Source organism: Cinclus cinclus, chromosome 2 (genome assembly GCF_963662255.1).
Source record: "Cinclus cinclus chromosome 2, bCinCin1.1, whole genome shotgun sequence".
Classification (NCBI taxonomy): domain Eukaryota; kingdom Metazoa; phylum Chordata; class Aves; order Passeriformes; family Cinclidae; genus Cinclus; species Cinclus cinclus.
Window position 1 is genome coordinate 43,052,394 of NC_085047.1, and position 22,775 is coordinate 43,075,168.

The 22,775-nt window shown below is 39.5% G+C and overlaps 2 protein-coding genes across 4 annotated transcripts in view; one reads left to right on the forward strand and one right to left on the reverse strand.

Annotated features, from left to right (window-relative positions):
* Positions 1 to 267: 267 nt before the first annotated feature.
* On the reverse strand, positions 268 to 13,354 carry DCUN1D5 (defective in cullin neddylation 1 domain containing 5). 3 transcript variants are annotated; one of them, XM_062487573.1, is made up of 9 exons: positions 13,042 to 13,354; positions 12,568 to 12,605; positions 10,410 to 10,496; positions 7,945 to 8,015; positions 7,459 to 7,550; positions 2,493 to 2,601; positions 2,294 to 2,398; positions 1,349 to 1,451; positions 268 to 586 (listed from the first exon to the last, which is right to left on the reverse strand). In XM_062487573.1, exons 1-9 carry the CDS (start codon positions 13,119 to 13,121, stop codon positions 531 to 533), a joined length of 741 nt encoding a protein of 246 aa, XP_062343557.1. In that variant the 5' UTR covers positions 13,122 to 13,354; the 3' UTR covers positions 268 to 530. The 3 variants fall into 3 exon arrangements, with proteins under 3 accessions (XP_062343557.1, XP_062343559.1, XP_062343558.1); XM_062487575.1 differs by lacking the exon at positions 12,568 to 12,605 and having other exon boundaries at positions 10,410 to 10,502; positions 13,043 to 13,354; XM_062487574.1 differs by lacking the exon at positions 12,568 to 12,605 and having other exon boundaries at positions 10,410 to 10,492.
* A 1,091-nt stretch (positions 13,355 to 14,445) lies between these two features.
* The window catches only part of DYNC2H1 (dynein cytoplasmic 2 heavy chain 1), a 148,359-nt gene continuing 140,029 nt past the window's right edge, over positions 14,446 to 22,775 (forward strand). The window contains exons 1-11 of the mRNA XM_062514583.1: positions 14,446 to 14,646; positions 17,006 to 17,176; positions 17,700 to 17,835; positions 18,155 to 18,273; positions 18,820 to 18,964; positions 19,736 to 19,968; positions 20,208 to 20,342; positions 20,436 to 20,549; positions 20,731 to 20,842; positions 20,987 to 21,111; positions 22,291 to 22,466. Coding sequence (XP_062370567.1) covers positions 14,446 to 14,646; positions 17,006 to 17,176; positions 17,700 to 17,835; positions 18,155 to 18,273; positions 18,820 to 18,964; positions 19,736 to 19,968; positions 20,208 to 20,342; positions 20,436 to 20,549; positions 20,731 to 20,842; positions 20,987 to 21,111; positions 22,291 to 22,466 — 1,667 coding nt within the window. The remainder of the gene's footprint in view (positions 14,647 to 17,005; positions 17,177 to 17,699; positions 17,836 to 18,154; positions 18,274 to 18,819; positions 18,965 to 19,735; positions 19,969 to 20,207; positions 20,343 to 20,435; positions 20,550 to 20,730; positions 20,843 to 20,986; positions 21,112 to 22,290; positions 22,467 to 22,775) is intronic.

A 22,775-nucleotide genomic window follows, 5' to 3' on the forward strand; every position in this document is an offset into this window, starting at 1 on the left:
AGGAGCTGAAAACTCTGGCACAACCCATGACCAGTACTTACTACACAAATTAGCCCACTCCCACACCCAGGGTTTCCAAAAGTCAGTCATTCCTTCTAACATTTGCCACACAAGACAGTCACACCAACAGCAACAGAGCCAATTAAGAATTTTTAAGGTCTTCAAAAAAATCATAGCAAAGGGCACTTCCGAGAAAGTTATCTTACAGATTTGGTTTTAAAAACAGACACCACACTCACATTCAAGGGACATCCTTCACTTTTAGGCCTTAGTCACAAATCTGAATCTTTATTGTTCTGAAATAAATGCTATAAACATAAGACTCAAAACAAGAACTCCAACTTTCAGTCTCAGAAGAGGTGTGGTTCAATGCCCATATCACATGTAACAAGAAAGTCTCCTTAAAAAAGGAAAAAAAAATTACTGTAAAGTCTTTCTTATGAATGAAAATGCAATCCTTTGTTTTTCTCATTACTTTGTGTACAGGCAGGCACCAAAAAAAAACTTTTGCATTTTCTTTTGAATTCTTGCTATGACGCTTGACGAACTTTCTGCCATTCAACAAATTCATCCAGAAGTACAGGCCCTGCAAATGGACAAAACTTGGAGTTATAATTGGCAATGTCTTTCAAACACCTTCTTTTGAAGTATGAGGGGGTGGAACTACTGGTCTAGGAAACATCCATGTCAATCCTATGGTAAAATACTCTGATTAGTACAAACATTCCAACCCAAGGATAAAACTTGCACAAAAAACAGTATATGGAATTAAGCAAAAAGTGTTCCTGATAGCTGACACTTGGAGTGAACTGAATGGAAAGCATAAAATTAATTTTAAAAATCTTGCAAATCAGCACAACTAATTCCTTCTTCCTAAAGTTTTCAAAATTGTGAATAATTAGAACATGGACCAAAATAGGACTTAAGACAATTAAGTCATGGCACGACTGACTACCAGTCAGGTAGAGACTCCAGCTCCAAGTACCAACAGGTAGGCAAAAATTGTTAAGTTAGAGTTTATTATATACTAGTACAAAATGAGAGTTTGCCGTTTATAATTCTACTTGCAAGTCTACAGCTGCATGCAGCAAGCACTTTGACTAGAACATCACTGAATACAAGCTGGCTCAAGTAAACCATCATATTATTGACAAACTATACCCTGACATACAATTAAGAACAACTAATACCTGCAGCTTGAAGATAGATGGTTATCAGGGCTGTTTTTCTATACATTGTTGGAAAAAAATCATACCTTACAGTATTGTTCCTTTTATGGAAATTTGTTTTGTGTAATTTTAAAATTCTCTGCTAATATTTGAATAAGCAAAACATTAAGAATACTTACATGCACCATCTTCATCATAGTTGCTAAGATCTGCGTGGACAGTTCTACTGAACTCTAGTACATTGTACCACTGATCCTTGTTCATAACTCTATACTTCGATTGCTGGGAAAAGTAATTTCAAAATATTAAAATGTCAAGTGGCATTTGGTACTCCTGCATCTCATTTTATCTTCAATGAGTTCCTAACAAACAATTTAATGGGCAACAATGGCTCTTCCTTGATTTTCCATTTTAGAAAATACTACATATGAATAAATTTCATAGCTATGAAACTACATAAAATGATTTCTTGGAAGATCAGAGCAGAATCAAATTTCCCAAAACCTGGAAATCAGTAAGTCACCACTCTAAGCTTCAAAAACTGGTGTATTTTTGCCTTTCCCTGAAGCAAGGCATATCTAGCTCAGACATATTTCCAGAATGAATGAATTTAAAAAAAAAGCCCAAAAAAACAAAAACCACCTTCTTTTCTCCAGGGTACAATACACTATGATCATAAGGACATCTACTTTACAGAGTTAGTACTGTTTTGAAACCAGGGAATAGTCTTGAGTCCAATGTGTTCCACAACCTACACCCATTCACTTTAATCACCCCTGTGCAGCTGTGCTTCCAGAGAGAATCAAGGTACCTACACACTGTATCCACACAAAGCAAACTTGAAATGCAGTGCAGAGGCAGCTGAAGAGACTAGTGGGGCTCTACTACTTACTTTTAAATTTATATTTACAGTATAACCAATATGGAATTTTAGTTGCCTTTGATAAGAAAACGGGCTGGGGCACAGGGAGGGAGATAAGGATCTGTGATGTATATAAGAACATCACTGTTTCATAAGCACACTGGGAAGGGAAAGGGAGCAAATATGGATACGAGAAAAATAATAGTCTCACAGAACAGTCCAACTACTATGCCAACATTCACAAACTCAAGGAAACTTGTACCTCCAGGTATTGATAAAATACTGAAAACAGTGGCCAAGTTCTTCCAAGCAGAAGAGCTAACATGGACTTTGCAGTATCAATATCAAGACTTCGCTGGTCTTTTTCCTAAGGTTGAATAAAGAAAGGACAGAAACTAATCAAGTACAAGCTTGTTGTATAACTAAAAGTAAGAACTTTCCTAACATTTCAGCAGTCTTACCCTTGCAAAATCAAAGGCGTATCTGTAGATATTCTTAAAGGATGAAATGTCATTCAACTGTGACCGTAAGAAGTCAAACTTACTCTGTAATTTTTCTGTACAGTCACACCTTAAAAAAAAACAAAACAAACAAAACCAAAACCAAAGCATTAGGAGCTCAAAACACAACATTTAGGCAATGAAAAAAATGCCAGCAAACATAAAAACTTAAAATCACCAAAACAGAATCATTAGATATACAGGAGTTATACTGTGAAACTGACTTAAAGAATATTGAACACGCTCAACATTTGCAGCTTACTGAAATGATGAATGCTGGCTTCTGGAAGCAAGTTTTTTGTTTTAAATATAACAGCAACGTAATACAAATAATCACATCTCAAATAATAGTCTTTTAGTTCCCAACTCTGCAATCTATATTCATACCCAGCAGTATCTTATCTTCCAATCACTATGAAAGTTTGAAGAAAACATCATTCAGTGTGCATTAAGGGGTAAAAATCAGCTATTTTGGGAAATAATGGGAAAACGCAAAACCTAAACATGTAGTTTTGAAGTGTGTATTTACAAATGGCAGGATTGAGCAGGAACTCTGGAAAACATACTAGTCTGCTCATGTTTTACGACTGATAAATTCAAGCTCTGATAAAACATTAATCATCTGAATTAGTCAGTAGCTGTTCAACTGAAAAATCAAAGGCTGTATGAGAATGTACAGGCCCCTAGACAACAGGATAAAGCTCTGGCAAAAATAACCCTTTGGCAGAAAGTTCTTGTATTTTACTCAGCAAGGAATTTTGTTTCCAAATAGAAAATGGGTCAGATTCACCAACAATGGCAAAGGAGAATGCAATTTAACCTTGCTAATCCTCCAGAAAACATTCACTCCACAGAACAGCTATAACAGGATGGTTTATTCTTATAGAAAAGCTGCCATGACTGAAAAAGAATAAATTTTAAAAATCTACCTTGCCTTCTATCCTTTGTGAAGAAGCATACTTTCAGAAATGCAGCTGTACATAAATACTCCCTTTTGGCAGCCTGCTTCTCAAGGGAATACATTTGCACCTCTAACAGCTCCACATGGACTTGTCATGCAGGCCCCCAGCAAGGGCCCTTTGGGGGTACTGCAGGTTGCTGAGATGCTGTGCTTTGATGCTGTACTTTGCCCACAGCTGATATTTCCTGTTCCTCAGATCTGCCAGCCTGTGTGCATACAGCTGTCTGTCAGTCTGTCTCTCTCAGACTGTGACAAGAGAAAATGTAGCAATTCTAATTGATGCTACCTTTTATTATTTCTTGTCTCTAGCAGCATCTACCTAAAGTAGCACCGAGTCCTAGCCAATACTGGTGCTAAATAAGTAAAGCTATTAGCTAATTAGGCCACATGTTTAGACGACAGTTAGTATATTCTGTGATAAACCATATAACAAATTGAAAAGAACTCTTGTTAAATGAGCTTTGGTAAATTTAACTAATGATAAAATTACTTTTTTTGTCTTCAGCCATCTAATTGGTCTGTATTCTACTATTTAACCCTTAAAACAGCATTATGCAATGCTAGAAAGGCATTATATTTTTTATTCATATCTCTTCAATGTTCAAAGCTTCATACTTCCAACAATAATCTACACATCTGAGGACAAATCTAACTAATTCATCTACCTAAATGCACAAGTTCTTAGTGTACTAGTGACATATGTAAGCTATTTATAGAGGGTTTACCACACATTTTTCTAAATATAAATGGCCTGAATTATTTACTGTATCATGGGTAAACAAATTCCAGTGTGTTTAAATTTCTTTTAAACTACTTTGCTAAAATTGTTCAAATAATCATAAATCTAGGTGCAAAGCAAAATGCCAGCCATCCTCTACTATACTATTGGCTATCTGCATTTTAATACACAACTGATTCCTTTGAAAAAGTTGGTATAATAATAGCTCATTTTTAAGTGTCAAGACTCCTAAGCAATTTATTAACAGTGCATTTATAATCAAACAGATCACGCTCAGACCAGCACCACCCTCTGGATCCTGACACACAGACATGTCTCTGTTAAAGCTGTTTAGGGCATTTCTGTACCTAGCCATGGACTTTCCTCCCAAAAAGAGGTAAGGAGTAGTCAAACTCCTCTCTTATGGAGATACAGCTGCTTGTGTGGCTGCACCATAAAACAGATGACTGAGGTAATCCACACTTAGAATAATCTTCCCAATAACCAGAACCACCTTCTAATTATCACAAGGGAATTAACACTAAACTCCTGTACAGACACTAGAAAAAGATGTGATTTCTCAAACAGTCTTTACTGAAAGGAAGCATTAAATAGTGTTACCTCAAGATCAACAAAATTAGACATTAGCTTACTAAATTGTCTTCTCATCCCTACGTCACATTTTTAACAAAACTCAAATTAGCATCACAAAGTGAATGTATTTTAATGTCTGTTGAAGTAGAGATATCATCTGAGGAATAACTAACATGGACAAAGTGATGATTCATTAACTCCTACTCAGCTATTCCAATGTTTTCTATTTCATAGCTATTCACATTTGTGTCTTTTGCTAAAAAGAAAAAAAAAAAATCGGTAAGATGTACATAAACATTAATCCAAAAGCATTTAATGTTAGTATATATATTTCTTCCTAAGGAGGTATTTAAAGTAGGTGAAATAAACTGCCTAGCAGAGGTAGTTGATTGTCTCTGCCATGTAGAGAGCTTGCATACATACACATATATATGAATATGCATACACACACACACATTTATGTGGCAGACTTCACCCTACCTACACAAAGTACTGGAAACCTCCCAGCCTAAGTTGCTTAGGTCTCGTAGATGCTATTTAGGGCTCAATTCACGTTCATTTTGACAGTAACTACCTCACCACATTTATTTTTCTCATCTCTAAACAGCAAACTTCACCAGTGTATTATGAAATAATGCAGAGAGAATATCATTTGAAGATTCAGGCACATAAATGCTGCCATCTAACCGTAGATTAGAGATAGGTGTACTAAGCTTCAGGTGTGGCCTTTCATAGGGGATGAGCCAAGCAACCTCTAAGAGCAATTTGGTGACCAGTCATTAGGTCTTAGGGCAAACTGGATACCTCCCTAGGCTCCATTAGACTGGCTGCATCTCCAAAGACTGCAATAAGAGTTTAAGAAATCCAGCTCTTGCATACAAAGCAAACATTTAGGTATCTTACTACTGAGCTGAATTCCACCTAACCCTGTTCATGCAATTACCTTGTGTGACATGTCATGTATTTTGAAATAAGGATTCTACAACAGAAATCTGACTAGAATACACTCTGGGGTTTTAATGCATTTCAATCTAATTTCTTCATGCAAAAAAATAAAAGAAAATAAGCTGTGCGAGCATGCAGTAAAATTTTACTGTTTTAAGTGCAAAATCCTTTTCCTCCAAACTTCTGTCAAACCTTTCAGGGGAAAATAGATAACCCCATTGCAGACAAAATCCCATTATACGATCCTCCCTTCCTAGTAAGCAACAACAGCACAAATCTACAGGTTTGTATTTTCCTTCATCATGGTTTAACCCCAGCCAGCCACTAAGTGCCACGGACCCTCTTGCTTACTCCCAGCCAAAGCCCAAACACATGTTTTAGCCAATGGATCTTGAGCTATGTTATGTGAGCATCTCTGCTTCACCAAGCTGCTCTGCCAGCTTATTAGAGAGCAACAGAGGAAGCAAAACATACACATTAACTGCTTTAGGCTTCGGCAAGTGCTCTCAGCAGAAGTCTGTTTCTATGAAAACCCACGGCAGCACCCTATTCTCAAGTCTTCAACACATTTAGACTAAAACATGACCATCTCTGTTTTGAAAAGAAGCAGAAGATTGCCAGTCACAGCAAATTATTAGAAACTGCTCTGAACAGTTGCCTGATTTCATACATCTTTGTGCTTGCATTCTGTGAAATTGGCTAACTCTTGAAAGCTTTTATTTGGGCATAAAAATTAAGTACTTCAGATAAGTGACCAACAGCCAGTCACTACATCTGAAAAATCATGCACCCAGAATTTAATCTCTGTCATCCTGAATTTCAGGCAATTTAATCATTCCAGCTCCTGATTTAATTTCTGGTGAGTTACAAAATAATCACACCATCTATCAGAAGCCTGATCCCAAATTAATTAAGAGTTAAGCAAGTCAGTCCAGAATCACTTACTCCACAGTTCTGAGTAACTGGAGGCTATCTGCCCAATACAATTTCCCAAACCAATCCACAACTGACAGGGCAAGGGTAATATCAACACCTCTTTCCTCACTGTGCTCTAGCTGCAATAGTAGCTCCCTATTTGTAATATTGAATGCAGTGTCATAACAAGACACACTTAAAACACTAGGGCACTACAAGTAGTTACACAAAGAACAAACAAACTAACAACTGAACTAAGCCTCATAAAAAGCTGATTACTTTAATGTAAGAAACAATCTCTTCAGGCGGCGTCACCAAAAATTCAAATGCAAACAGAAAGAGCAAGAAGCTAATTTATAAACTGAAAAGATGTCATTTAACCTAAGCATTAAGCATGGCTTCTGACACGCATCTAATAAATAATACTAACAGCCAAAATTATTAAACATGCAGTCCTCATCTATAAAGCTCAAAAATGAGTAAAAGCTTCCCAGAATATTAGTGCTGAGATATGCTTATGTGCATTGCCAGATATACTTATTTCTGCTAACTAGAATGATATTCTAACCTATTTTTGTAAGAAAAAGAAGCCACCAAAATCTGACTTAACTAGGTTTAGACAGTAACTTAATCCTTTGAGTGAACTCAGATTAATTCTGCAGTTGTGGACCAAAACAAGACCTAAAAGCTGTTTCTTCTTTCTTATTTCCAGCATATATAAAACAGAGCAAGAAAAGCTACAGGCATAAGCATAAACTTAGAACATTCAATTAGATATGTAAAAACACTCTTACTGTAATGAGGTCATTCCTTTTAACCATTCTTCCTTGGTAAAAAATCCCATGCTTTCAGCCTCTAGTTTCCAGGCTAAAACTAACATAATAATCTAGGAGAAACAAAGTAAGTGGAAGAAAAGGAGTCAGCACATAAGAAAAGGATTTACTGATGTCCAAGAATAAAACTCTAATGCATTCAAACATTCTAGCAATTGTGGTAAATGCTTGATCTTAATATCTATTACCATTAAAACATTCAGATAGATGCAATTTCCCCCTTAATTTCAAATTTGATTAAGTATTAATATAATAACCCCCCCCCCCAAAAAAAAACCTCACACACAGGCCAAGTATAGCTGATGTATTCAGCTGAAACATCTTAAAGCAGCTCCTACAAGCAGGAAGACAAAAAACTCTTTGCTTAGTGGAATTAAGAGTTTTACACAGAACTTAACCTTACCTAATATCCTCTTTGGTGTTATTAGCACTATGAAAGAAACTTACGTTTTCAGGTTCAACACCGATGTCTTCACAGAATTTTTCCATTCCTTCAGGGCCTACAACTTCATCAGGACCTTCAAAGCAAAAACCACATCAGTGAAATCTAAGTAACAATCACTGCTCACAAGGGTCATGCATAATAATTAGGCTATACCGCATCCAAAGTATTTCTAAAAATGTTAAATTATGCCATTAAGTAGCTTTTAAGCTAAAACTACTCTATCAAGTGTAATTGTGTAGACATATATGTTACATGCTACACCACAATGTTTGTGCTGTGCACTTCCTCCCTATGACAGCATATAAGCCATTTTAGTTTTGTATCTGAGTTTTCAAGAGCTTCCTATTGATGCAGCTCAACTCCAATAACTGTGGCAGTCAATTGTTTTAGGACAATTTGGGTACCACTACTCTCTGCTGAAGTTACTTGATGGATAATGTTCTTCAAAAAATTATTTTATCAACAATAAAAAAATTCTGTCTGAGCTACTATTACAGATATTATTCTTTCAACGGTGCTAACATTATGGGTTTACACTAACAGAGGAGGGTGAATCTGCAAACAACACAAGGTAAGTTTTATGATGTTGAGTGATATAAACAAAGAGGTAAAAATAAATTGAAAAAACGCTGAGCATGTTAGCCATATACAAAGCAGAAAAAGGTCAAGAGCTACAGTGAGAACAGCTTGATTAGGACCACAACAGTTAGTATTATGCTGTCATTTCTTAATTTTAACCCAAGTCTCTAAAATGCAGTCCTACTGGGCAGTCAAGTATTATTAAAAGGCCTGTCAATACAGTATTTTGATGTGTCTTGGATCGTTACATTAACATTTAGTGAGTATGAACTCATGCAAAAGGCAAAGGTTTTAGCTTCCAAAACAACATGTCACTTTACAACTTTTAGGCAAATTTTGCTACTTGTAATAGGCAGAGTCCTTGATGTCTCCTCTTTATCTGTTGCCAGTGTAAGCAGAAGCCTCTTTTTAAGAGTATGAATAATGTGCTTTGAAGAACTACTCACTGTGAGATAAGAACATTGTCAATAAAAACTATTGAAAATGGCTACTTTCACAAGAAAATAAAATGCAACTGACACTTAAGATCATGAACCCCTGCCTCTTGAAAAATATTGCAAAGGACACTTTGCCTAGGTAAGCAAGTTCAAACAGTGTTAGACAGAAAATGCTAAAAAAGAAAGCAAGTTATGAAGAGAAACACATACTTATTCATGGCTAATGACAAGTAAAAGCTTAAATCAGGGCTTCTGGTCCAGAAATCATACATACATCTCATCATAAAATCAAATCATACATAGAACTCATACACACACTCATATGTGTGTGCAGTTTTACCTTTCAATGGAAACATCCTATTTTACATAATTTAACTGGAATTCTATCTCCTGTTGGAAATGCAGCCTTTTTTGATTACTGGTTGACTAAAAGCAGAACCTCCTACATTCAATTCTTGACTCAAAGACAAAATTCACAGACCTTAATTCTGAAGAATGTGCAAACATTTATCACAAGAAAATTAATTTTTATTTCCCTAGAAATGACTACTCCCAAGGAATATGCCTCAAACTTAAAACAGAAAGCAGATTACTATAAACAAGAGCAGTTCATTGGTATGAAAAGACTGCAAAGAAAATACCAGTCCAGATAAATATGCTCAAATCAATTGCTGGCAGATAAATCAGCAGCTCTTTCCATACTAAGATCTGGCAATTTGCGAGTTTTGACAACCAACCACTTATGATGGACTTTAAGTTGTGATTAGACAAGAAATTTATAACAACTTAGAAATCTTCAGTTTGGAAACAACATAATTGGCAAGTAAGTAGCAGCAATAGTGTAATAAATTCTGAAAAATATGCTACATATTCACTGAAAGCAGCTATTTCATGCAAGTTGTGAGCTATTTGAAAGAAGCTACTTCAAATACTTTTGGAATGAGACATTTGTTATTTAGAATATCAAAAACATTAGTACAAATTCTCAGATGGAAAAACAGTATAAACCACTATTATTTTATTTTGTGAAACTGAAATCCAAGGAGCTTAAATCATGACCTATGTCATTACCCTTCCAATATGATCACAAAGATATAGATACACATCAGCATCAATCTGAATTATCTCTCAGTGTCTTGACTTCCACTTGACAACTTCAAAGCAAGAAGCAGAATCACTCAGTATATCCTGGTTCAACATTGTACTGCTCAACACCTGTTATTTCATTCTAAAGTTATAAAGCATAAAGAAAAATAAGTAAAAAAGAACAAATTCCAAGAAAGTCACAATAAAAGCTATACTAAGCCAAGTGCATGTTATAAGGATGCAAATACAGACATAGTTTTATGTCTACATCAGCATAAAAAAACCAAAACATAAATAGTATATGATAAATTGCTTTATTTAAAGCAAAACAATGTAGTTTAAAACATGAAGGCATTGCATATTACCTGCATATTCATAAAACCAAGCCAGGCACTTCTTGCTCGAAAAATGTTCCTCTCCACTTATTACTTTACCAGATGCTTGTGATCTGCAGTGGCAAATAGAAACACATTGATGAACAGTGTCATTTTAATGAGACATGAGAAAAACAGGAAAAATTAAATTACCCCACATTTATTATTAATATTTTTAAATTGTTTCATGTAACATCCACAGTTACACTGAATTTTATAAAAGGCAACTGTCATCCTCAACTCCTGTTAAGAGCATAAAAGTACCTTTAAATTACAGCCATCTCATAGCCCAAATTATTGTAATTGTTAACAATACTTCTGCATTTCAAAAAAGGTATCTTGTAAATATTAAACAAAAAAAACCCCACACAGATGGCTAAAATATCACTCCTCAGTAATTCAAATGCCTTATTATCTACTTATACATACAGGCATTTAATGTTAGCATTAAACTAATACGCAGCATGATCTTCAAGAGTGCTGATCATGCACAGATCCCATTAAGGTCAACAGAAGCTGCAGAATTTGACATATCTAAAAGTCATGGCATTTACAATTAACCATCCAAATCTGGGGGAAAAAAAAACTCCATCAAGTGGTTTACATCATACATGTAATTAAGATTCTGAAAATTCTATCGATTTTTGGTACATATACCAGAACACTAGTGCACAATCTGTGGCAAGACAGAAGCTGCTCAGCACACACAGCTTCCCCCATCACCGTCTTCATTATGTAACTTACAACCCAGTTTGCCTAGGAAGTGAATTCTCTAATTCTTCATTCATTAAAATAATGCACAGAATTTCTTCCAATAAAAACACTGATTACACAAAGGCATCTTCAGTCAGTAAGGAGTTGCAGCACCTTTGCAATGCATTTTCCTTTCAAACATAAATTACAGACTTTCAGAACAAGCTAAGGTTATTTCTAACAACGAGGTGAAAGCTAATCATATGAGAGGATTTAATATTATGCAGCTCCCACACTGTAATTTTAAAATTAAAACGTCAAGCCAAAGAAGAATAGTTCAATTCTGAGAGGGGTGAACAACTTTAACTCCCCATGTATCATTTTTAGCTTCACTGGAAAAGAATGTAACACTCTAAGAAGCAGCCTTCTGTGCTGAAAGCTGGAATTAAAGGTGTTCTACAAACATTCATCCATCCATCCAACTGGCATTAGGAATGCAAGTCACCAGAAAGAGACAGAGTCATATGGTATGCTATTGCTTATTTGATGTATCCTGATTAACATTTGTAATCACTGATTTTAGTAAAGAGTATTACCAATAAATTGTGTGAGAACACAATGCCAAAAATGCTTGTGTATCTAACGTTTTCTGGTCACTTAGCATGAACTCTCACTTACATCACAGTTTTTGCCCCACAACTTGTAGAATCTGTTTTTTCCTATTTTACTTTTTTTGCTATGAAAACACTAAGTAAAATAAATTAAGATCATAAAATTTCGGTTAACAGTGTTCTAGAAAGACAAACTGAAACTGAACACATGCAAAGAAGAGCTAAGATGAGCAAGGAAACTGAAAGCTGGTATTACAAACCAGAACAACTTAGCTTTTTTAAGTATAGAAAAAGTATGAGGAAACAGAAGCATTCCCTCTAAATCTGCTTTGAGGCAGAACCATGAGGGAATAAGCGGTATAGAGGATAATGCTGGCACAAGAACAGTTATTTAAAGGCAATGAATAAACTGACAAACTAAAAGGTCATCAAGGACTACAGAAAGTGAGCTCTGGAACAGTAACCCAAACTGAATAGTCAGAATAAAATAAGAGCCTGGGTACTTCTAAGCTCAAGCTCGGCCAGCCTATGAGAAAGGCCATATGCCGCAATTTTTTTGCAATAGCCATTCCCGCAGTGTTGATTTCGCAAGTCCTTTGTATCCTCATGTCCTCAGGACGTTAGTCTAGCCGTAACTACTGCTTTACTGGCATACTTAACAAGGCCTAACAGATGAAGCAGGCAGTTACTTCGGGGAAGCCACACTAAGCTCCTGCTGCACCCGTACTAATGGCTTATCATTCTAGCAGCATCTTTCGGGTATCATGCCATAAAGAGGTCTGTTAACAGCAGCTAATGAACAAAATGCTTCAGATTCCTGTAATTAGTAAAGAAACCTTTCCTGCTCTTGTTTTCCAGTGTGATGACCAATCCCTCTAATTCACTGAAAAAAAAAAAAAAAAAAAAAAAAGGGAAAAAAGAAAAGAGGAAACGACGATTCAGCACAGACACTTTGGTACTGGTAACCTTAAAGTGAGGAGAACAGCCTACCCCAGGGAGATAGAACAAATAAGGGGACAAACGCCAGAGCTAGCCCTAGAGGCAGAGCCAAAGGCAAAGCCAGCCAGGAATGGGAACCGTTCCGTGGCGTTTCTCCCCAAGGCGTGACCGTGCCGCACGCCGCCGCTGCGGCGAGCCCCGCACCTGCACCGGACGTGCCCGCCAGCACGGCCGCGGCCCTGCCGGGGCCCGCCGGGCCGCACACGGCCTCACCGCGCCCGCCGCCCCGGGAAGCCGCACGGCTCCCGCAGCCCGGGGCCCGCGGAGGAGCGGCCCGGGACGTGACCGCCAGCACCGGCCGCCGCCCCCCGAGACGGTACCTGCCGAGTTTACATTTCTTGAGGCCGGTCTCGTCCGCCGCCGCCGCCCCCGAGGACTTCCTCTTCTTCTTCACCGGCATGGTCTTGCCTCGGGGCGGGGCCGCCCCGCTGCCGGGGCCCGCTGCCGGGGCCCCCCCGGGCTCGCTTCCCCTGGCCGCCGCCGCCTCCCGAGACCGGCGGTGAGGAAACGAGAGGAGACCCCGTTCCGCTTGGTCTCCCCAGCCACACCGGGCGCTGCCGCCCTCCGCTCGCCGCGGGCAGACGCCGCCGCGGCCCCGTTCCCAGAAGCGGGTGTCGCGCCGTGGGCGGGAGCGAGGACGGGCGGGCGGTATCGGCTACGGAGGGAACGGCGAGAACGACCCGGACACAGACGGCGCCGGGCAGGAAGTGGTAGCGCCGCCGGGGAGGGGCCGCGCCGGGATCCGCCCCCCGGAGGGCGGGGCTGCCGCGCGTGTTTCCCGGCCGGAGCGGGAGCCGCGTGTCCGGGTGGGGGACGCGGTGCTGGATGGTGCCGGTTACAGCTCAGCGTTTGCAGTGAAGTAAACGGGCACGCGCCAAGGCTTCCGGTCTTTCTCGGTCCGCGTGGTCACAGCAGCCCGCCGCCGAGGGGGAGCTGAATGTCCCGTCAGCACCGGAGGCGAGCCTGGGGCTGGGACAGCCGCCTGCCGAGAGGCCGAGTTCTAGGGCAGCTGCTGGGCGGGACGGGAGGCGCTCTGTCCCTTTAGAGACCCTCTGGAGAAGGAGCCGGGAGCGCTGAGCGGGGCACGGATCGCTACGCTCGCACTGACCCGCGGGCAGCTACAAGCTTGTGGTCCCAGTGGGCGGTCTGAGCACTCGCCCAGCGCTCTCCGGTGCCGGGACCGTAGTCTTCCGCTTTTCTGTACTGAGCACCACGGGCTCCCTAGCGGAGTGGGGCGGGTGAGGGAAGCGCCCCAAGTACTGCGGCGGCCGTGACGCAGCTGATGGCAGGAGAGATGCTTCGGTGAAGCCGGGGGAAGCCTGGCAGCGTGTCGGGCCGGCCGAGTCCCGGCAGACCGCCAAGCGCTGTCGCCGTGCGAGGAACAGCGCGGCACCGTCTCCCCCCCGCCCGCAGGGCCAGTCTCGCCCCGCCCCGTTCCGCTGATTTCCGAGCGCGTCGGCCGCCGCCTCCTTGCCCGGCTTGCCCGGCGCCACCCGGAGCTAAGCCGCCTGCGCGGCAGGGCCGCCATCTCCGGTCACCATAGTGACCGGGTCCCGACGACGCCGGGACGGCTCCGGGCCTCTGCCCCTGTGTCCCGGAGCGAGCCGCCATCCTGCCCGCAGGGAGCCCTTTGGGTCTTCTCCCGCCAGCGCCTGCATGTGCTCCCGTGGCGTTCTGGATCCAGCTCCGCCTTGATCCTGCCTGGCGGGGTGCGTGCCGCCACCATGGCCGGGGAGGGAGACAGGAGGAAGCGCTTCATTTCAGCCACGGCTGCTAACTACTTCGGGCTGGACCCGGCGGGAGGTGCCGCTGTCCTGGCCGCGGGGCTGCATTCCCGTCCGGAGCTGAGCCGCTTCCTCGACGACGGCAATGAGTTCCTACTGGTGGTGCAGCACTCGGGCACGCAGCTCAGCGCCTCCAACAAGGTACCGTAGTGCTCGGCGCCTGCGGGTCCCGCGTGTCCGCCGCGTCCCGGCGTGCGAGCGGGCATGCGGAGCCCGCAGTCAGCCCAGGCTTGGTGGCCGTAAAGATTGGTAGATTTGGGAGACATCTCCCTCCTGCGAGGATCTGTGCAGGGCTCTGTGTTTGCTGCAAGCTGCCGTGGTTTAACCCCAGCCGGCAGATCAGTGCCACTCACTGTTCCCGCACTCCCCCCCCCCCCCCCCCCCCCACCGTCGGGAGAAGAATCAGAAAGCAAAGAATGTTGTGGGTGGAGATAAAAAACAGTTTAATAACTGAAACGAAATAAGATAATAGGTAATTATTAATACGCTAATAATAATGTTAATAACTCTAGTAGAAAGCGGCGAGAGAGGGGATCAAAACCCAAGAGAAGCCAGTGATGCAGAGTGCAGTTGTTCACCACCCACTGACTGATGCCCAGCCCGTCCCCCAGCAGCGATCGGTGCCTCCCGACCGACTCCCCCCGGTCTGTACTGAGCAGGATGCTCTGTGGTACGGAATGTCCCTCTGGCCACTTCGGGGCAGCTGTCCTGGCCCAGCTGTCTCCCAGCCAGTCTCTTGTGCCCTCCTCACTGGCAGAGCACGAAGCACTCAAAAGTCCTTGACTTTGGGTAATCGCTGCTCAGCAACAGCCAGTGTATCAGTGTGATATTAACATTATTCTCATACTAAACCCAAAATACAGCACTGTACCAGCTATTAAGAAGAAAATTAACTCTGTCCTTGCTGAAAGAAGAGCACTGTCCCTAAAGTCCATGAAGACCATATATATGGTCAGCTGATGATACATTTGTTAGCAGGTTGTGCAGTTTCAGTGTGCTGTATATTGTCCCTATGTGAATATAATGTGGCCTGGGGCTTGAAGTTGGGTGTATGATTTCTTCCTGGGCGTGGCTTCAGGCAGGTGATGAGGAGGATTGCACTGTCAATGTCCATGCAGGGAGTGGGACTCAATGTGTGGCACATTGGCTGATATTTGACTAATCCAAGGTGAGTGTTTGTCCAAAGCATGCATTTTTCAAATTGTGTCCAGCTGTGAGCAAATCTTGAGGTTCATTGTGTGGAATGTCCTACCTTCAGTCTTGTTTTCAGCAAGCGATCCTTTGGATTGCTACTATGGGGTGTGATGTACACTCAGTGTCACCATGTAGGGAGGGCATGGTGCGGTGCCGGACCCACAGAGTGTACGGGCAAGGCGTGGGTCTGGACATGGGAGCTGTTGTTCTGCAGTGAGACCAGGGACTTGGTGTCTGTTATGTCAGTGGCTTCACACATGGAAGATGCATGTAAGGAGTCCTCAGCGTGAGAAGTGTGGACCAGTAACTTGTGTAACTCCTTGGTTAATCCTCTGTGAAGTCTAGTGCATGCTATATTCAAGCAAGAATGAACATATATGTTTACCAGTTTTTGGGGGTGCTGCTGAGCCACTGTGTAAAACACGAAGCAGCTTCAGCAGCTGTGGAAGATCAGATGCATATTGGTACCATACTCGTTGTCTTAGCGAAGCTATGTCTGTAGGTGTTGGGCTAAAGATAAGAAAGCAAAACTGATACTGTTCAATAAAACTGAAAACTGTTCTTACTACCCTTTGTTTCTTTTAACAGAAAAATAGTACATAGATATTTATGATTGCATAGAATCTGGGATTTCACTTAGCACATCTTTTTGCAATTAATTTATCAAATGTTCAATAAATTTTCCTCTTCTATGAATTCTTCTCAGCCACAAATAATTTCCATACTTAATGGCAATTTTTGGAACTTTACCCATAAGTTGGGCTGTGGATGGAACATTAGTCATGTTGCAATTTATGATTTTACTGATGAAGGAGCATGCCCGTCTCTGTTCTTGAGAAATCTATGAATAATGTGTTTGCAAACTCAGGAAAAACATACAGAGTATTTAGAATATCTATAGAAAAATATTTCCAAAGCTTTGTAGCATTAAAATACAATTAAAAAAATAAGCTTCATGCTTAGTTTCTCTAGGCACAAGACAGAGTTTTTGCTTTGTCCAGAGCAAGTGGTGAATGGAGTTTTCAAAGTATAGTAAGAAATGATGATATTTGCAGACATTATATGCTGTAGCAGGCTTTATGTATTTGATATTGGAAGTCAGGTTTCTATAGACTCAGAAATGAGTATCACAGAAATTTTAATTTTCTGTGCAAATCAGATACTACCAGAATTTTATCAGAACCCAGAGGGAGTACTATACTGCTTTATATTTTTTCTTCATGCAAATTATTTGTGTAAATGGTGTAAGTTGTTTAGCATTCAGTAACAGCTTTCTAAACAAACCCTGTTTTCTTGATTATTACAGATTGAAGATACTGATTCAAAGAATAGTCTGTTGGTGTTCTTTAAGCTGAGACCTGTTGTAATTACTGAAGATAATCTTCACAGTAATATTCTTGTGTCATCTATGTTAGATTCACCAATCAACACCCTCTATCAAGCTGTACGACAAGTTTTTGCACCAGTATTACTGAAGGTGAGCAATATGCTAGTTTAAATGTTTTGTAGATTTATACTGAGACATTGGAATTCAGTAGCATGTTACCAAATTCTGAGCTAAATATATTATGAGAGCAAAATATTTGAGGAGATTAAGCAATGGGTGATAGTTATAATTTTTGAGTTAAAGAAAGTACTTAGACTCCTATCAGTAAGGATGAGAGGAAGATTCTGATCATACATCTGCCTGGCTGGAAATGTGGAATACTCTGGCCATTGGTGGTTAATGTGGAAAAACAGCTCACACACTTTCAGGGTGCCTTTATAAACCTGACAACTGACTTTTGATTTTGTGATAAAAATGTTTTTTATAGTATTATTCTGAATTGTTAAATGAAAGGAGTGAGGTGCTCTTCCTTGACTCTAGGGAAAAAAATGCTATATTGTCCCACCATGTGGTTGGTACTTAATCTGAATTTTATATGTTTTTAAAGATGGATGGGGAGAAAATAGTAGTTGCTCTGTCATGTGAGTCATAATTTTTGAAATTTTCATTACAGGATGAGAAGTGGAGTAAAGCATTTGATCCCAAGCTCCAGAAACTTTTAAGTGAGCTTGAAGCTGGCTTGAGTACAGCTCTCAGAAGATCAGTTCCCACTTACACAGGAACAAAGTTCAGTGAAGATGATGTGCAAGGTTTGTTTTGCAATTATGTCTTTTACAGTTAAATTTGAATTCTGAGTAAATAATTTATTTACAAGTTGGGTGTTCAGGTTTCCCAGTGATTGTGCTGTGTGAAATATTGTTAGCAGGTTGTTGTTAGCAGACTGGAATTACTTATGGTCATGCCAGAAGGCCAGAGTTGACTTTTATACTGTGTCTAGTCAGGATCAGAAGTTAAAGGATATTTATGTAACCATATGTAAAAATTTGCTTTAGAAAGTATGTTCTGACTGAACATATGTTATAAACATTCATTTATTTAATGTATAAATATTTTCTGTTTTATTTGCAGCTATACTTACACCAACAGATGAATTTCAGTTCTGGAGAGAATGTGCTCATCATGGAAATAAAGAGTGTAATAAAGAGAGAGCTTCATATTTTAGAGACCTGTTTGAGGACATTGCAAAAGTATGTTTTATTTTGTGTGATCAGTGATATATTTCCAGATTTCATAAAAAACCCCCACTTCCTATGAAATCTGAATATGTCAGTATATGTACACTCTTCCCAAATATATGAATATATAACTATTAAGGATTTTTTCCTTAGGCAAACTTTTACTTTAAATGGTATTCATGTAATTTGTAGTGACAGTGGTGCATGGGAATGCTGACATTTAATTGGGAGTGGATTTGATCATTGAATACTAGGAGCTGCTGTAAAAACACAGCTGTATGCTGCAGTTTGTGAACTGGGGATTGAGTCAGGAGATGAAAAGGACTCTATTAATGCTGTTATGCAGCACTTTCGGCACCCACAAAGCACTTCTTGAATAATGCTTCGAATAGCAATGAATACTTCACATGAAGAAACTTATGCACATGCTTGGTTTTTTGAGAGGATTATGACATATTCTGTTATGCAGTAAACTTCAGGAAGCTACACCGCTTGCCAGCTTCAGGAAAGTGTAAATGTTTTGACAAAGTAACCATATTAAGGATTTTTATTTTCTAGGATTATTATAACTTGGATACTCTCTCATTATTTGAAGTTGTGGATTTGGTGGAGGCTACCAAAGACACTGTTGATAGTGTGTGGAGACAAACAGAACATGATCCTTATCCAGAGTCTCGCATGCATAATCTCTTGGATGTGATAGGTAAACCTTTATGCAGTCTTTTCTAAATGAACAGTTGAGAAAAATAAAATTATTCCTTGAGCAGATACCTTCTTCCTTGTAAAAGCACCTATAACAGCACACAGCATGAAGGTGCTTGCTTGTTGTAATTACGATGTATGAATGTTATTTGCCTTCTAGTATGTGGTAATTCAGCCAGTTCTGGTAGATGCCTTCAGACATACTTGGGAAGGTGATAGATAGAAAATGGAGTTGGATGCCTTTCAGCCTGCAGGCTGGATTTGTCAGGCTTCTGTTTGACTCCCTGCCTTTCTCTCAGAGGAGAAAAATCTATTTACATAAACTGCCATTTAAGGTCAGTTCAGTCTGTGTGCAGGTGAGAGCAGGATGTGCAGAGAGGTTCTTCTCTTATTTTCTTGTCAGCAACCCCATATTTGGGGGTAGGTGAGTCGATGTGCTCCTGCCTTGTGTGTGTGTGTGTGTGTGTGTGTGTGTAAGAGTTGTGGGGAGCAGCCAGATACAGACATTGCTGCTGATAAAGCTTGTGTGTGAAATCCAGAATCCAAATCCATCAGCTTCACATTTTAGACCAACTTCTGTTTACCTTGGAGATACTCAAGAGATTCATTGAATCTAAAACAAAATAATCAGTTATTGCTGCATTTGTTTGGTTAGAAATCAAGACACTACACTATTTTTTAAAAAGTGTGATTGGAATGTGATGTAGCTTTAAAGGAATTATTTTAAACAAACATAACATCTTGGATTTTTTTACACTGTTTTGCCTTCTAGGTGGCTCACTAGGTAGATTTGTTCAGAGAAAATTGGCAGCTTTGAATTTGTGGGAGGATACTTTTCACAGTGTTAAAGAAAGTATACAGGCTGGCATCTTGGTTTGTGAACAGTGGGTGTCAGCTTGTGAATACCTAACTGGACAACTGTGGCAACGTTACACTCTACATCCATGGAAAAATGAGAAATATTTCCCTGAATTGATAGCCAAACTTGGCCAACGTCTTGATGAGGTAGAGATTTGAATTATATGTATTAGTTCCATTAGACACAGAATTAAACAGCATTGTTTCAAGTTAAAAAAGGGAATTAAAATACTTTCATAATCTTTTCAGAGTCAGATAGTATTCCATAATGTTTGTTTGAGCCTTCCAAAAGTTTCTGGTAAAAAAGGGAGAGAAATATGTACTCATAAATATAAATTTTATGTAAAAATAAGATTGTTATATCAATACTTTTTTTCTCCTCATAGGTGCTAACTGTTAGAACACTGCATGAAAAACTTACGTTCTTTTTGCCAGCTGGAGAACAAAATTCTTTACATCTTTCCAATGTATTTGAACCCTTTGCCTGCCTGAATCCTGTGCACTATAATCCTTACACAGAGGTATAATGTTTGTTTTTAATTTATTCACATTCTTTCAGTGTCTTTCTGCAATGTCTGTAGTCCTAAACTAACACATGAACTCATTATTTCTAGCCATTATGGAAAGCAGCAGTCTCTCAGTATGAAAGAATCATTGCACCAGCGGAACAAAAAATAGCAAGCAAATTGAAGAAATTTATTTCAGAAATTCTGGACAGTCCACAGCAGGTATGGGTAATTCCATAGTCTGAGAACTTTCATGAAGATCAAGTTATTTAATTCCTAAGTAGTCAGTTCTGGGGATAGGAGTATGCACTTGGAGCCAAAGACAGCGCTACTAGGTTGTGTCAGCCTATATTTAATATTTCTCATAAGAAAGTGATAACTTTTTAAAATCTTCATATTACAGCTTCTTCAAATATTTCAGAAGCATAAAGAACTGATAAAGCACCCAAATATAAGCAAAGAATTGCTTTTTGAGAGGGAAACATTGCTGGCAGCACTTCAAGATTATGTCAAAGGTATTTAATGGCATTAGGTTTGTTGTGAATCTTTGTTTAATTCTAGAATTATGTCCATTTTCCTAGTATATTTTTATAACTGTAATAATGATCTAAGGTTGTTCTATTAAATTTCTGGTCTAATAAATCTTTTGCATGTGTTAGACTATAAGACTGACTTTGAAACTCGATGCCATGGTGCTCCTGGTGATGTTTCTGGACCACTGTCAGGCAAGAACCTCTCTGAAGTTGTCAATAATATTGTATGGGTACAGCAGCTGGAACTGAAGGTAACAGATTCTGTTGCCGTTTACACACGATTTATCATAGAATGTAAAACATGGTATTTGACATTTCTGGGGGGAATTCCACACAGAAAAACTGTGGGCTTCCCAAGAGTTATAGAATAAAGGTTCCTTGTCAGTGGTGCTGCTTGCTAAGTTGGATTTTGTTAAAAGACCCAGAATGTAGTCTTTCTGTAGTAAACTGAACTGCCTCTTTAAAAAAAAAACAACCAACCAAAAAACAAAACAAACAAAAACAACAACAACAACAAACAAACAAAAAACCAACCAAACAAAAAAAAACCCCAAAATTTATACAGTAGGTGTTTTTGTTAAATTTCACCTTCCAGCTTGGATTTTAAAATTGTATTTAGAATTCACAGATATCCAGATTCTGAAATCCTAATTCTCACTTGTTATTACTGACCTTTGTAGTTTCATCTTGAAATCAAAGAGTAGTACATTTTGGGCTTGTGCCTACCAGGGCATTTACAATAGTAAAAGTAAATGTACAACCATTCTGTTTTAATTTATCTTGCTTTGTAAGTTTGTATTTACACTTTAGTAGGAAACTTTGTACATTTTTTTGACAACATTGACCAGTGAAAACCAAAATGTTTTTTGTGATGTGAACATAAGTGCCCTCTGCAATAACTATAGATTTGAATGAGAATAGAAGTTACTTATCCCAGAATAGCTATTAGCCTGGTTCAGCTGATGTATGTCAATTTTATCTCTGCTTTAGGCAGTGCTAAATTTTTTAAATTGCTCTCAACTATCTTCTGATTGTATTGACTAAGGTTTTAATTTGTCCACGTGGAGATGTGAAATTCCATTTCAAATATCTTTGAGTATTGTCATGAACCTTACAGATACAGCAGAAGACTCATGGGAGATCAGTACCTTTACAGAGAGTTAATTAAAGACCAAATGGGATACCTGGGTTATCTTAATAGGGGTGGATGCCACTGTTAGTGTTGTCAGTGGACAGCTTATTCCAGTAAACTCAATTTACTGTAAAGAGAATTCAAACGTCTGGGACACAGTTCAGAATTCACTTCTTTCTCCTAATCATCTTTTGAATCCGACTTGGATATTTTGTAATACTGTTTTTTATTGTGTTGATTTTTCTTTTCTTATGAACACCAGGAAGTTAAGCTTCTTTTCTTTTTTATTATGTTTAAGGTGGATGATTCTATCAAGCTGGCAGAGGCTCTTTTGTCTGACTTACCCGGGTTTCAAACTTTTCATCAAGGTGCAAATTGTTTTCTGGAACAGTTAAAAGTATATGAGCAAGAACAATTTGATGATTGGTCTAGGAATATCCAGTCAGAATTATCAAATCCCAAGTCAGGACTTTGGTAAATATACTCTTGTTTAAATAATGTTTGTTAAAGAATGAAATCTGTAGTATGTTGTAATTCATTAGAACTCGAAAAAGGAAATTTAAAAAAAAAAAACATGATTGAGAATGAATGGAGAGACAAAATAGAACAATTTGTTATACTTTCATCATCCTTGGTAAGGTGAAGTATACAGGATAATATTAAGTACTAATTAAGAGCTAATATTGCAGGTTAATAACTAGTCTTGAAGTTTCTGTTAGCACTTGGAATGAAAGACGTTTGGCTTGCTTGTTGTTTTTACTTGTTACCCATTGTATTCCTGAT

Coding starts and splice junctions, on each gene's coding strand:
- DCUN1D5 (XM_062487573.1), bottom strand. CDS start 13,121: ATGCCGGTGAAGAAGAAGAGGAAGTCCTCGGGGGCGGCGGCGGCGGAC. Junction 7,551..7,944: donor TCGGTGTTGAACCTGAAAAC/GTAAGTTTCTTT, acceptor TGTTTCTCCTAG/ATTATTATGTTAGTTTTAGC. Junction 1,452..2,293: donor TATTTTATCAATACCTGGAG/GTACAAGTTTCC, acceptor TACTTTTCCCAG/CAATCGAAGTATAGAGTTAT.